At 37.8% G+C, this 15,858-nt stretch overlaps 2 protein-coding genes across 2 annotated transcripts; both read right to left on the bottom strand.

The window, feature by feature from the left end:
- Nucleotides 1-6,823: 6,823 nt before the first annotated feature.
- Nucleotides 6,824-7,306, bottom strand: LOC147405952 (uncharacterized). The gene has a single exon (XM_086432459.1). It carries the CDS (start codon nt 7,304-7,306, stop codon nt 6,824-6,826), a length of 483 nt encoding a protein of 160 aa, XP_086288585.1.
- Nucleotides 7,307-9,874: 2,568 nt separating this feature from the next.
- Nucleotides 9,875-10,954, bottom strand: LOC147405951 (uncharacterized). Its single transcript, XM_086432458.1, has one exon. The coding sequence runs from the start codon at nt 10,952-10,954 to the stop codon at nt 9,875-9,877; it is 1,080 nt and encodes a 359-aa protein (XP_086288584.1).
- Nucleotides 10,955-15,858: the final 4,904 nt, after the last annotated feature.

Genomic DNA, 15,858 nt, shown 5'->3' with positions numbered 1-15,858 from the left:
TAAACGAATCTAGTTTGCCCGAGGATCATAACGAGCCCTCGTCTTCGGGTAAAGATTGTTTTGAGGGCTCCCTATCTTTATTAATGAATTTTCATGATTGTTCTTCTTATTTTAGGTATTCGAAAAGCAACAAAAAAACAAATATTCCTCAAAAAGTAAAAAAAATCAAAAATTTCTCAAAAGAAAAAAAATCAAAAAGTTTTCAAAATTACAAAAAAAATATATTTTTCAAAAGCAAAAAAAAAAGTTTTCAAGGGATCTGTCTCAATCAAATGAATATCCAGATAACACAGAATTTGAAAGGAACGAGTATGATTTCGATCTTGAACTCGACTTTGACCTCATGGGGATCGAAGAAGAGTCTGAGGACGAAATGAAATACTCACCTAAAGAAATCAAAGACTTGGTAGAACGTCACGAGAAAGGTGTTCAGCCAAACATTGATGATACAGATTCAATTAATCTTGGTATCGAAGATGACCCACGAATTGTCAAGATCGGAGCCTTATTAACGTCGCAACAGAACGAAGAAATGGTCGAACTCTTACGAAACTATTAAGATGTTTTCGCATGGTCATACAGGGATATGCCGGGATTGGACACAGATCTTGTTGTGCACAAGCTACCAATTGTCTCCGAAAGCAAGTCGATCAAGTAGAAATTGAGAAGATTAAAACCAGAATGGACCCTCAAGGTCAAGGACGAGGTTATGAAACAGTTCGAAGTCGGATTTCTTGCAGTCTCTACGTACCCTGAGTGGTTGGCTAATGTTGTCCCAGTACCCAAGAAAATGGGAAGGTACGCATGTGTGTTGACTATCAGGATCTAAATAAGGCCAGTCCTAAGGATGATTTCCCACTTCCACACATCGACATTCTAGTCGATAGTACAGCAGGGCACGGCATGTTCTCGTTCATGGACGGCTTTTCAGGCTATAACCAGATAAAAATGGCGGAACAAGACCAGGAAAATACTGTATTTATCACACCATGGGGTACTTTTCACTACAAAGTCATGCCATTCGGACTGAAGAACGCAGGGGCGACTTATCAACGGGCAATGACCGCACTATTCCATGATATGATCCACAAGGAAATGGAGGTCTACGTAGACGACATGATTGCTAAATCTGGCATTGAAGAAGATCATCTGGTGAATCTAAAGAAGTTGTTCGATAGGATGAGGAAGTACAGTTAAGGCTAAATCCTGCAAAATGTGTATTTGGGGCAACATCGGGCAAACTACTAGGTTTTATCGTCAGCAGAAGAGGCATCGAGATAGATCCGGTAAAAATCAAGTATATCCTTGAGATGAAAGCACCCATTTCAGAGAGAGATGTTCGGGCATTCTTGGGAAGAATACAGTATATTAGCCGTTTCATTGCTCAGCTTACGTCTATCTATGAGCTAGTCTTCAAGCTACTCAGGAAAGACACACCAAAAAAGTGGAACGAAGACTGTCAGGAAGCATTCGATAAGATCAAGCAATATCTGCTCAATCCACCAGTCCTAGTCCCTCCTACTCCAGGGCGACCCCCACTTATGTACATCTCAGTGCAAGAAACGTCAATGGGGTGTATACTGGGACAACATGATGAATCGGGATGGAAGGAACATGCCATTTACTATCTCAGTAAGAAATTTACCGAGTATGAAGTAAAATATTCGACACTTGAGAAGACTTGCTGTGCATTAGTCTGGGCATCTTTACGACTACGTCACTATTTGCTTAGTTACTCAACTATGCTTATTGCCAGAATGGACCCCCTGAAGTACCTTTTCGAGAAATTGACATTAACAGGTCGTACGGCGAAGTGGCAAATATTATTATCTGAGTTTGACATCACTTATGTCACTTAGAAGGCCATCAAAGGGCAAGCCATCCCCGATCACCTCGCCGAGCACCCATTGCCTGATTACAAGCCATTAAAAACAAACTTCCCCGATGAAGCCATACTGATCACTAAGGTTGAAGACGATAATGAGGAGCCAGGCTGGAAAATGAATTTCGACGGAGCAGCCAATCAGAAAGGAAACGGAATAGGGGCAGTTCTGATCAAGCCATATGGATCCCACGTGCCAATCGCAATCAGACTAAAATTCCAATGTTCTAACAATGAGGCTGAATACGAAGCATGCATAGCAGGGTTGAAGGCAACACTAGATCTCGAGGTAGATGAGATCGATGTTTTCGGAGATTCAAGCTTAGTAGTCTATCAGACGACTGGAGAATGGAAGACCCGAGAGCAGAGACTGGTTCCTTACCACGAGTATCTGGAAGAACTAAGCTCGCGCTTTGATAGGATTTCATTCACGTACATGCCGAGAGCTAAAAATCAGTTTGCAGATGCATTAGCTACACTTGCCTCTATGATCAACATCTCGGAAGACCTAATCATCGACCCTATTGAGATTGGAATTCAAGATGAGCCATCCTATTGCTTACCCATTGAAGTAGAAGAATCTGAAGAAAAGCCATGGTATTCTGACATCAAGGCATATCTTGAAGATCGAACGCTCTCCTTAGATGCAACGCCAAATGATAGAAGGACCATTCAGAAGCTAGCAGGACAATTTTTCTTGAGCAACGGTATTCTATACAAGAAGTCGCACTATGAGATCTTACTTAGGTGTGTGGCAGAAACAGAAGCGAAACGACTAATTGAGACTGTACATGGGGGAGTCTGCGGACCTCACATGAATGGTCATATGCTTGCAAAGAAGATCATGAGGATGGGATACTATTGGTCGACAATGGAGAGTGACTGCTATCAGCACGTCCGCAAATGCCATCTATGTTAGATTTGCGCCAACAAGATTAACGCCTCACCTTCAGAACTACATAATATGACTACTCATTGGCCCTTCTCACTCTGGGGCATGGACATCATTGGGCAGATCTCATCAAAAGCTGCAAACGGGCATCGTTTCATCCTTGTCGCTATCGATTACTTCACAAAATGGGTAAAAGCTGCTTCATACACCAATGTCACCAAAAGCAACGTCATGAAGTTTGTCAAGAACAACATCATTTGCAGGTATGGACTTCCAAACGGATTGGTAACTAACAATGCCAAGAACTTCAAGAACAAAGACATGATCAAAATGTGCGAAGACTTCCAGATCACTCATCACAACTCTGTACCCTACAGACCTAAGATGAATGGAGTAGTTGAGGCAGCCAACAAGAACATCAAGAAAATAATCGAGAAGATGGCAGTTACATACAAAGATTGGCACGGTATGTTGTCATTTCCACTACACGCCTACCGAACCTCGTTCAGAACTTCGACTGGGGCAACTCCGTATTCATTGGTCTACGGAATGGAAGCAGTTGATTGACCATAGTTTTAGTCATCAATAAACCTTATAGAAGATTGTAGTAAAGTGATTTGTAGGGTATCGTTATTGGCCGGGGATTGCGGGTACTCCTATTCTAAAGAGTCATAATAAATTTTAGTTAGTTTAATTAACAAATTGAAAACAAACATATTACACAAATTTGTAGGGGTTTCAATTTTGGCGATTCGGATTAAAAATATAATAATAATAATAAAAAGAAAAAATAATAAAAATAAAAATAAAAATTAAAGAAATAAATATTTACAATTGATCATCTTCTCTCACAATTCAGAAAAATAAATTCATTAAATGACTAATCAAATTGCTTCAACATAGATAACGAATTTTATGCCTTAATTACATATCCGAATTGAATCAAAATGCAAGCCTAAAGAGATCATGCATCTTATAAATTCCTTCTTAGATAATCCCTAGGATTTTGGAAAAGTCCATCACCGAGTTATTTTGATTAAGCAATCAAGTTAATACTTAGCGTATCCTTACAACTTCTTAAACAAATCATTAAGATCAAAAAGAATTATGATTCAATAACCTACTCTTCAAACCTATGGAAAAGTCCATGGCTAAAGAACATGTAATTTTCAGATCACAACTATTGTTCATAGTTTTTACCACTTTTAAATCATATTCCAAATCAATTAGGTGATTAGAGATACAATTATGGCTTCAATGACCGTTAATATCAAGGTTTTCAATATGACCAAACTGAAAATTCAGCATACATAATTAAAATTCACTGATTCATGTGTCTACATATCACTAATCCGAAAACATCAATTAATGAATCTGAAAGTCACTAACTCATTGAATTAAAAATTTCCAACTTAAGAATCCAACAAGATGTTCTTTAATCCAAAAGCAACCAGGGTTGCAATAATAAAAATAAATAAAAGTCATAAGGGTTACACTTTTTAACACAACCAAAGAAGTTTGAGATGTGTTGGTGGTGATGTTCCTCACGACGATGATGTTGATGGTTGAAAACGAATACAAGCAGCAACGTTGTAAACTTCTTGACAATAATGTTGCTGAAAAATTTCAGCAACTTCTCCTTCTTGACAGCAACTCGTTGGCCCCCCTAGTTCCCCAAGTTTTAGCCACTTCTTTCCTAAAGAAAAGATTAAAAAAAAAAAAACCCTAATCGAGAGAGAGAGAGAGAGAGAGAGAGATAGAGATCTTCCTTTTTTTTTCTTTTACCCGTTCTTCTCTTCCTTCTTAGAAGCTAAAAATCTCCTAAAAAAAAAATCCTAAATCTTATCCTCCAATAACAATATATAAATCTGACTAATTAAAATAAAATAAAGTCCTAATATAATTAGGAAAGTGGTGTTTTAGTTGGAATTTTCGTGCACTAGATTTGGAGACTTTCGAAAATAAACCTCGTCAAATTTTTAACAAATTCGCGTCAATAGTTACGTGCAGCAACAACTCAAACGACCTTTTCATTATCTCTTATACAGTCATTATCTTAAACTCAAAACACTAAAGTTGTAGATCTTTTTCTCAGCGTTCCATAGCATTTATTTAGAATCATCTCAATTGGAGTTCGGATGAGAGAGTTATGCCCAGATTACGAAGCGATGTCAAAACTGTCCAAAATCGCCCAATTAATTTCGTTTTGCACTTAACACCTCCATTTGCATCCTAAATCAAAATAAAAGAATAATGAGTACATTTAGGCACTAAATATGTATAAAGGACTAAATATTAAAGGAGAAAAATATGACATTTTGCATTCTTATCAAATTCCCCCACACTTAACTTTTGCTCGTCCTCGGGCAAAACAGAACAAAATGTAACCTAATAGAAACTCAAGGAAAACAACAAAGACTAACTAAAAACACCACAATGACTTAACAACACAAATTAAATGACTCTAATCCTTCCAACTTACATCTCAGAGATCCTTTAGATGGTATGGCATAATAAAGTAGGAAGAGCACAAGTTTACTTCAAAAATAAGCCACAGAGTTATTAAGACTATATAGCATGCATACTTGGAGTGTGTGTGTGTAGCCAAATATAAGTGTAATATGCATCCTCAAGTTAATGCACAAATTGTATCAAACTTTACTTCTCACGATGTATCACTCTGATTTTCTCTCAATTTGATATGGTGCTAGCTACACTAATCACTCAAACACTTGTGAAAACAGTTTAAACCATAGGCTTGCTTGTCCACCCACTCTCCACATTTAAAACAGAACATCAAAGGATCAAGAGGTCTTTGAAAAGGTTGTAATGGGGCTAAAGGGTCAAGGGTTCATAAGAAGGAAAAGAAAGGATATCACAAAATTTCCTCAGAACTAGAAAGCAATTAGAAATGTCAATAAATAGGTTTTCATCATTAAGTACCACATTTCGATCGCTCTAAGGTAGATTTCATCAATTTTTTTTTTTTTTTTCACTTTGCTTGAGAGATTTGTAATGCTCCCATTTCTTCAGAACTTGTATTCTTTAAATCACAACACTTCTTTTCATGTCCCTACTTCTCCTTTGATCACATTCTTTTTTTTTTTTTTTTTTTTTTTAACAAATCTTACACCTTAGAACCATATGAAATCCTCCCCCACACTTATGCTTTTCCACCCTTCTTGATATCACCTTATAAACAAGATCCAAGCTCACTAGTTCCAAGGAAAAGGGTAAGTAAAGTGTTTAAGTTAAAAAGAGTAAGTGAATGTGGGTTAATGAAGAAAATAGGCTAATGAAGGCTCAAAGGGCTATCTAAGGGTCAAATCACAATCAGGACAAAGGCTATTTGGTCATGGTGGTGAAATCCTAATTTGCCTCCGTCTTCTCCAAATCTGAACATGTAAAATTGTCTCAAGCAGGTTTAAAGCAAGTTCTAGAAAACATGATATTCACAAGATGCACTCAGAAAAGAAGTTTAAATTGATATGTATAATGAATCAATTATAAGGCTCGAATAGCTCACAAATATTGCGGAATTATGCAAGTATCATTCAATATGTCTCCATGCTTCACTTTAAGATAACATATTACTCGAATCAAGGCTAATGTGCATCAAAATTTCCAAGTATGACTACAATATAAGCAAATTAACTCCATTTCTTGTTTTATCTGTAAAAATATGCTCAATTCTATTTACAAGCCATCTATCTTAAGAATCAGTTTCATCATTGAGTTGGAAGGAATTCTAAAAACAAAACAAATTTTTTTTTTTTTTTTTAAAGTTGTAAATCCCTCCCCCACACTTAAATCCTACATTGTCCTCAATGTAAATCAGAATAAGTCTGTAAGTAGAAATATAAACATGAGCAAGGTATTCACGAAAATCACACAATAAAAAAAAAATGAAATCCACCAAAGTAAATAGAGGAGAGAAAGAAAATGCAAATCTGTGTTGATGTATCCTCAATAGCCTTGGCTGAATTGGGTTGCCTCCCAGTAGCGCTTGAATGTTTACAGTCCTTCAGCCTAGACTTTGTACCTCGTTTTTAGTCCTTTGTGAGTGGAGCCTCTAGGAGGGGTACTTCTTCCACAGTGTGCTCCTTAAAAACCTCATAATAAGGCTTCAAGCGATGGCCATTCACCTTGAATTCATTTCCAGTTTTGTCACTTTTTATCTGTACAGCACCATGAGGAAAAACATTAGTGACAACGAAAGGACCAACCCATCTAGAACGTAACTTACCAGGAAAAAGTTTAAGTCTAGAATGGAAAAGAAGAACTTTTTGGCCTACAACAAAGGCCTTGCCACGGATCATCTTATCATGAAAAGCTCTACTTTTCTCATTGTAAATCCATGCGCTATCATATGCCTCGTTTCTAATCTCCTCAAGTTCATTCAGTTGCAATTTTCTATGTAAACCGGCCTCATCAATGTCTATGTTGAAAGACTTAACAGCCCACCACGCCCTATGCTCAAGCTCAACTGGTAAATGACACGCCTTACCATAGACAAGTCTAAATGGAGACATCCCAATTGGTGTTTTGTATGCTGTCCTATAGTGCCCAACTAAGTGATCATCAAGTCTTTTACTCAATCCTTGCGTGTATAACCACAGTCTTTTCCAAAATTCCCTTAATCTCACGATTTGAGACCTCTGCTTGTCCATTCATTTGAGGATGATATGGTGTTGCCACCTTGTGATTCACCTTGTATTTTTTTAGCAGAGCATCAATTGTTTTGTTGCAGAAGTGTAATCCACCATCACTAATAATCGCACGAGGCACTCCAAACCTAGTAAATATGTTAGATCTCAAGAAATCTGCAACAACTTTAGAATCATTAGTTCTGGTGGCCTTAGCCTCTACCCACTTGGACACATAATCAACAGTCAAAAGAATGTAAAGAAAACCGTTAGATGAAGGAAATGGCCCCATGAAATCAATGCCCCAGACATCGAAAATCTCAACAGTTATGATATGGGCCATGGGCATTTGATCTTTAGAACTTAAATTACTTGTTTTCTGGCACCTATCACAAGTCATGCAGTACATATATGCATCCTTAAAAATAGAGGGCCAAAAGAAACCACAATCTAATACCTTACGGGCTGTCCGACGTGCACCAAAATGTCCACCACAAGACTCAGAATGACAAAAGGCAAGTATAGATTTATGCTCAGATTCAAGGACACACCTCCTAATGATTTGATCACTACAATGCTTCCACAAATAAGGTTCATCCCATACATAATATCTAGCCATTTTCTTAAGCTTTTCTTTATTAGACTGAGGTAAAGTATCAGGGAATTGCTTAGTAACTAAATAATTCACAATATCTGCATACCATGGTTCACTTACCTCAATCCCAAAGAGCTGTTCATCTGGGAATGATTCTTGCAAGGGTAAGGTGTCCTCCTCATGTACAAGTCTGCTCAAATGGTCAGCTACCAAGTTTTCACTCCCCTTTTTGTCTTTGATCTCCAAATCGAATTCTTGAAGTAACAACACCCATCTAATCAGCCTCGGTTTGGCCTCCTTCTTTGTCATCAAATACTTCAAAGCTGCATGATCAGTATAAACAATAACTTTAGTTTGAAGTAAATAAGAGCGAAATTTATCTAAAGCAAAAACCACAGCAAGGAGCTCTTTTTCAGTTGTGGAATAGTTCAGTTGGGCATCATTGAGCGTCCTAGAGGCATAGTAGATAGCATAGGGCTTTTTATCTATTCTTTGTCCCAACACAGCCCCAACAGCGTAATCTGAGGCATCACACATCAATTCAAAAGGTAAGGACCAGTTAGGTGGAGACATAATTGGAGTAGTAGTCAATAACTCCTTCAACTTCTCAAAAGCCTTCTTGCACTCCTCATCAAACTCAAATGAAGTATCTTTTTGGAGCAACCGGCACAAGGGCCTTGATGCCTTAGAGAAATCCTTGATAAATCTCCTGTAAAATCCTGCATGACCAAGAAATGACCGAACCTCTCTCACACAAGTGGGAGAGGGTAAGTAACGCACAAGATCTACCTTAGATTTATCAACCTCAATCCCCCTAGCAGATATAATATGTCCTAAAACAATCCCTTGAGTCACCATGAAGTGACACTTTTCCCAATTCAGAACCAAATTAGTTTCAACACAACGTTTTAAAATAAGTTCCAAATTTCCTAAGCATGTATCAAAATCTCTACCAAAGACACTAAAATCATCCATAAAGACCTCAATGATATTCTCAATGTATTCAGAAAAAATGGAAAGCATACAACGTTGAAACGTACCTGGTGCATTGCATAATCCAAATGGCATACGTCTGTAGGCATAAGTGCCAAAAGGGCAAGTGAAGGTGGTCTTCTCTTGATCCTCTTGGGCTATACAGATCTGGTTGTACCCACTATATCCATCCAAAAAGCAATAAAAAGGGTAACCAGCTAATCTCTCAAGCATCTGATCGATAAAGGGCAGAGGGAAATGGTCCTTCCTTGTTGACGCATTGAGCTTTCTATAATCTATGCAAACTCGATAACCAGTCACAACTCGTTGAGGTACTAGCTCATTCTCCTCATTCTTTACTACAGTAACTCCAGACTTCTTTGGCACAACTTGAATAGGAGACACCCACTTGCTATCTGAAATAGGGTAAATAACGCCACAATCAAGTAATTTTATTATCTCATCTTGTACTACCTTCATCATGGGTGGATGTAGGCGTCTCTGGGCTTCTCTGGTGGGTTTGGCACCATCCTCCAATAGGATTCTATGGACGCACATGGTTGGGCTGATTCCCTTGATATCTGCCAAAGTCCAACCAATGACGGTCTCGTACTTCTTAAGAATGTCCACAAGCTTCTTCTCTTGATTCTCCTCCAACTTCGAGGATATAATAACAGGCAGCGTCTCCTTATCCCCCAAAAAGACATACTTCAAGTGATCTGGCAAAACCTTAAGCTCAAGTGTAGGGGCCTGTATCACTGAAGGTAACATCTTGTTAGTAGAAATAGGAAGGGACAAAGGAGGAATATACCTTGGTAAAATGGGTAGGGACTCAAGGGAGGCCACGGTTCTAATCACAATGGGCCTCAGCCTTCTCCAACTCAGCTTTAGAGAATGGAATCTCCATTCTCATTATAACCAACTCCTTGAGAGAGTGTTACTTTCAACTCATCCTCTTCCATTGCTTCCATAAACCTCTGCGCAAATGAATCAATAATATCAATAGAAAAACAGGGTTTAATGTCAGTCAATGGATACCTCATAGCTTCAAAGATGTTGAAGCGTATAATTTCATTATCAAATTCCATGGTCAATGTTCCTCCATAAACATCGATCTTTGTTCTTGCAGTCCTCATGAATGGGCGCCCTAAAAGTAATGGAGTGGAATTTAGGGGTGCCTCTTCCATATCAAGGACATAGAAGTCAAGGGGAAAAATGAGTTGATTCACCTGCACAAGAACATCCTCAATGTATCCTTTAGGATACTTGTTAGATCGATCAGCCAATTGGATAACAACATTATCACTTTTAAGTTCACCCAGATCTAAAGAAGCATAAAGACTATAAGGCATCACATTAATTGAAGCTCCTAAGTCTAACATGACATTATCAAATTTATTCGTACCAATCACACAAGGAACAGAAAAACTCCCTGGATCCTTAAGCTTTGGTGGTAATTTCCTTTGGATGACAGCAGAGACTGTCTCATTCATCTTTACCACCTCTTTCTCACGAGTTTGTCTCCTTGTAGTACAAAGCTCTTTCAGAAATTTGGCATATTTTGGCACTTGCTTCAAACACTCAATCAAAGGCATGTTGACTTGTACCTTCTTAAAAATCTCCAAGATGGCTTGATCAGATTCATCCTTCTTGGTTTTGGCAAACCTACTAGGAAAAGGCACACGAGCAAAAGGACTATAATCGAAAGAATTTTTAGGGTTTTGCTCATTACCTTGAGGTTTCAAAGCCTTCTCAGATGATGAAGGACTAATCATTTCTGTCTTTGATGTGGCAGGATCTTTCTCTCTGTCCTTTTCCTCATTGTGGGTCACTTGGGCCTTCTTTAGGGTTTTGGGAACATCCACAAGGGTCTTACCACTCCTTGTCGTAACAGCTTTAGCTTGTTCGATATTTGGGTTGGGAACAGTGTTGCTAGGCAATTTTCCGCTCTCGGTTATCTTTCCCATGAAGTCTACCACTTGTCCCAACTGCTTTTTCAACTCTACAATGTCTTTAGTGTGAGCCTGTTGACCTGAGGTCTCATCAGAAAACCTGGAGGGCGTGGAAACACTTGCCCTTGTCCTTGAGAGTTCTGAATATTATCATTGTTGGCCCAACGTAAATTGGGGTGATCTCTAAGTCCAGGGTTATATGTGTTAGAGAAAGGGTTATACCTTTGTCCACCTTGAAACCCAACAGCGTTAAGAGACTCCCATCCTCCATTATTGATCAGTTGGGGGCATTGGTCAGTTGGATGCCCTTGAGTACAGCACACACCACAGATTTGAGCAACTTGTTGTATTTGTACTCCATTCACGTTCAATACCTGAGACAGAAGAGTAGACATTTTATTAACTTTTTCCTCAAGAGTAGAGTTAGAAGATACCTCATTCACCCCACGAGTGGAGTTTAACACTCCTTCATATTGTTGATAATTAAGAGCACGTTGGGCGAGCAACTCCTTAGCAACTTCAGGTGTCTTATCCACAAAAGAACCTCCAGCAGCAGCATCTAACAATTGACGTTCAAGAGGGAGGAGTCCCTCATAAAAGTAAGTAAGTAGATTTCCTTCCTTCATCCCATGTGAAGGACATGATGCAACTAAGCTCTTGAATCTCTCATAGTAGGCATAAAATGCCTCATCCTTCCTTTGCTCAATTCCAGTTATTTGCTTTCTCAAGACAGTAATCCTTGAGGCGGGGAAGTACTTAGTCAAAAACTCAGTCATCAACTTCTCCCATGTGTTGATATAGCCTGAAGGTAGATCAAATAACCAAGTCTTTGCCCTATCTTCAAGTGAGAAAGGGAATGACTTTAGCTTCAAAATGTTGAGATCCGCATTTTGTGGGCACATACTTGAACACACAAACTGAAACTCCTTGAGATGCTTATGAGGATCTTCATTAGTAAGCCCATGGAATTTGGGCAAATGGTGTAAAAACCCACTCTTTAGTTCAAACTCAGCTACTTTGCCGATTGCTGGTTCTGGATAAGTAATACAAGTTGGTGCGGTTCCCCCATCAGTTGAAGAAGACATTTGTCTAATGGTTTCAGCCATTGGTAATTCTTCTTCTTCACTTTCTTCTTCTAAATCAGGTATGTTTTCTTCCTCGTCTGACAAGGGATAGGAAGAGCTATCTGACTCTTCCGACTCTTCCCTTTCCTCTTGGTGAGGTGGGGGTTGATGTGCAACTTCTTTTAGCAAGGCTAAGCGTTTTGCAAGTTCTTGAGTCTTTCTTCTACCTGCGGACATTCATGGACCTGAACCCAAAAGTAAAGACAACAATATACAAGTTAGAGTTGAAAGAATAATAATAAGCTTCCCTTCCTAAAAACATCACAATGTGATCGCCATAGAGATAGGAAAGATTCATGTTAAAATTTCAATAAGTATAACACAAGATATATTACATGCAAGCTCAACAAGTAAAATAGAATATTAACAAGTTAAATGACACTAAAACATAGGGATTTTGCAATCCCCGGCAGCGGCGCCATTTGATTGACCATATTTTTAGTCATCAATAAACCCTATAGAAGATTGTAGTAAAGTGATTTGTAGGGTATCGTTATTGGCCGGGGATTGCGGGTACTCCTATTCTAAAGAGTCATAATAAATTTTAGTTAGTTTAATTAACAAATTGAAAACAAACATATTACACAAATTTGTAGGGGTTTCAATTTTGGCGATTCGGATTAAAAATAATAATAATAATAATAAAAAGAAAAAATAATAAAAATAAAAATAAAAATTAAAGAAATAAATATTTACAATTGATCATCTTCTCTCACAATTCAGAAAAATAAATTCATTAAATGACTAATCAAATTGCTTCAACATAGATAACGAATTTTATGCCTTAATTACATATCCGAATTGAATCAAAATGCAAGCCTAAAGAGATCATGCATCTTATAAATTCCTTCTTAGATAATCCCTAGGATTTTGGAAAAGTCCATCACCGAGTTATTTTGATTAAGCAATCAAGTTAATACTTAGCGTATCCTTACAACTTCTTAAACAAATCATTAAGATCAAAAAGAATTATGATTCAATAACCTACTCTTCAAACCTATGGAAAAGTCCATGGCTAAAGAACATGTAATTTTCAGATCACAACTATTGTTCATAGTTTTTACCACTTTTAAATCATATTCCAAATCAATTAGGTGATTAGAGATACAATTATGGCTTCAATGACCGTTAATATCAAGGTTTTCAATATGACCAAACTGAAAATTCAGCATACATAATTAAAATTCACTGATTCATGTGTCTACATATCACCAATCCGAAAACATCAATTAATGAATCTGAAAGTCACTAACTCATTGAATTAAAAATTTCCAACTTAAGAATCCAACAAGATGTTCTTTAATCCAAAAGCAACTAGGGTTGCAATAATAAAAATAAATAAAAGTCATAAGGGTTACACTTTTTAACACAACCAAAGAAGTTTGAGATGTGTTGGTAGTGATGTTCCTCACGACGATGATGTTGATGGTTGAAAACGAATACAAGCAGCAACGTTGTAAACTTCTTGACAATAATGTTGCTGAAAAATTTCAGCAACTTCTCCTTCTTGACAGCAACTCGTTGGCCCCCCTAGTTCCCCAAGTTTCAGCCACTTCTTTCCTAAAGAAAAGATTAAAAAAAAAGAAAACCCTAATCGAGAGAGAGCAAGAGAGAGAGATAGAGATCTTCCTTTTTTTTTCTTTTACCCGTTCTTCTCTTCCTTCTTAGAAGCTAACCAAATCTCCTAAAAAAAAAATCCTAAATCTTATCCTCCAATAACAATATATAAATCTGACTAATTAAAATAAAATAAAGTCCTAATATAATTAGGAAAGTGGTGTTTTAGTTGGAATTTTCGTGCACTAGATTTGGAGACTTTCGAAAATAAACCTCGTCAAATTTTTAACAAATTCGCGTCAATAGTTTACGTGCAGCAACTTCAAACCCAATTTTGACCTTGATACAGTCATTATCTCTTAAAACTCAAAACACGAAAGTTGTAGATCTTTTTCTCAGCGTTCCATAGCATTTAGAATCATCTCAATTGGAGTTCGGATGAGAGAGTTATGCCTAGATTACGAAGTGATGTCAAAACTGTCCAAAATCGCCCAATTAATTTCGTTTTGCACTTAACACCTCCATTTGCATCCTAAATCAAAATAAAAGAATAATGAGTACATTTAGGCACTAAATATGTATAAAGGACTAAATATTAAAGGAGAAAAATATGACATTTTTCATTCTTATCAGCAGTCTTGTCCGTAGAGGTTGAGATTCCCTCCCTTCGAATCTTAAAAGAAGCAGAGTTAGATGAAACTGAATGGATTCAAACCCGGTTTGATCAGCTGAATCTGATTGAAGAGAAACGCCTTGCAGCCATTTACCATGGACAAATCTATCAACGACGAATAGCTCGTGCCTATAACAAGAAAGTTAAGCCTAGGGATTTCTCGCCAGGAGACCTGATCTTAAAGAAGATTCTGCCAATCCAAGAAGACGCTAGAGGAAAGTTCAGACCGAACTATGAGGGACCATTCATCGTGCAGAAGGTAATGATGGGAGGAGTTCTGATTCTCACAAAAATGGACGGACAAGTCTTCTCGCAATCGATCAATGCTGACACTGTTAAGAAATATTACGCTTAAGATCTGACCTTGAGATGACGAAAGGCCATCTTTGCTATCTCAAACAAACTATCATACCTTAGTCAACCCTTTTGAGCCATCACGTTCATTTCTTAACCTAAGATTGGGGCAAGTCAACAATTACAAAAAAAAAAAAAAAAGATCAGAAAGAAATAGAAAAATCAAAAGCATCAAAAGTACTCCTGGCCCGCATGAGGATAAATTGTGAACGACTAAAAATACAAACAAAAAATCAAAAAAGTCAAAAACTCGGACACTTTATCTAAGCTCGACCCAAATCTCCAGCCTAAATAAGTTCCAAAGACGCTGGGAAGAGACATAAATTACCTTTTCGAAGCAAAAATAGACAAGCCCCGTGTTTAAACCACTCCAGACAAAACTAGACCTTAACCTTTTTGTAACCTTCCACTACCAGAAGCCTAAGCCAACGTTTTATCCTACTTAAAGTCCTTTTTGATCAGGAAATGTTCTAGGACAACATAATGACAGTGGCAGCACCAATGATCTTTCGACTTGGTCCGGACCTCAAAGCCTTGTTAGTCGTTGGAAGACTCGAGAGGGGAATCTAGATCGAAAATTCGAAAAAAAAAAAGTACTCGAAGTGTAGAGTAGTCGATCTCGCAGCTCAACTTGAGTTGTCGAACCACGAATAGTCGTCAGCAAACTCGAGAGGGGAAGCTAGATCTATTACTCAAGAAAGAGTGCCACTACAAGAGTAGAGTCGTCGATCTTGCAACTCAACTTGAGTCACCAAGCCATAAAGACACAGAGACTTCGAGCAGAATTGTAATGAAAAATCTAAAAAAATACAAGCATGATCTGAAAGGGTATAGTGAAAACCTGAAAGGGCGCTATGAGTAAAAGAATTAGACTATGGCAAGATCAAAGCCACTGGCACGATGAAAATCCCAAAAAGGACGTCGATGCGTAAAAATGTGAAAACCGGGTCTGATGAAAACCATAATTGGCATCAGGGGCAATAAAGGTTAACAAAAAAAAAAAAAAAAACTCCTGGCCCGCAAGAGTATAAACTGTGAATGGCAAAATCTCTCCAAAATCCCGAGACCCAAACAGATAATAATCTTCCAATACCAGGGCACTGGGAATGACTTTAAAGGAATCAAAAGAGCAATTGACGTTTATATCCTCTGTGGTTGGCAAAAACATCAAGATCGTTGCAACTAAAGATTTTACAAACTTTGAATTTATC

The sequence above is a fragment of the Akebia trifoliata genome, chromosome 3, assembly GCF_017979445.1.
Source record: "Akebia trifoliata isolate Shusen 1 chromosome 3, ASM1797944v1, whole genome shotgun sequence".
Lineage (NCBI taxonomy): Eukaryota > Viridiplantae > Streptophyta > Magnoliopsida > Ranunculales > Lardizabalaceae > Akebia > Akebia trifoliata.
Note: the sequence above shows the minus strand (reverse complement) of the source record. Positions and strands in the feature narration are given on the sequence as shown.

Excerpts from the sequence above, each read along its gene's own strand:
- LOC147405952 (XM_086432459.1), bottom strand. The coding sequence starts at position 7,306 with ATGTCTCCATTTAGACTTGTCTATGGTAAGGCGTGTCATTTACCAGTT.
- LOC147405951 (XM_086432458.1), bottom strand. The coding sequence starts at position 10,954 with ATGGGAAAGATAACCGAGAGCGGAAAATTGCCTAGCAACACTGTTCCC.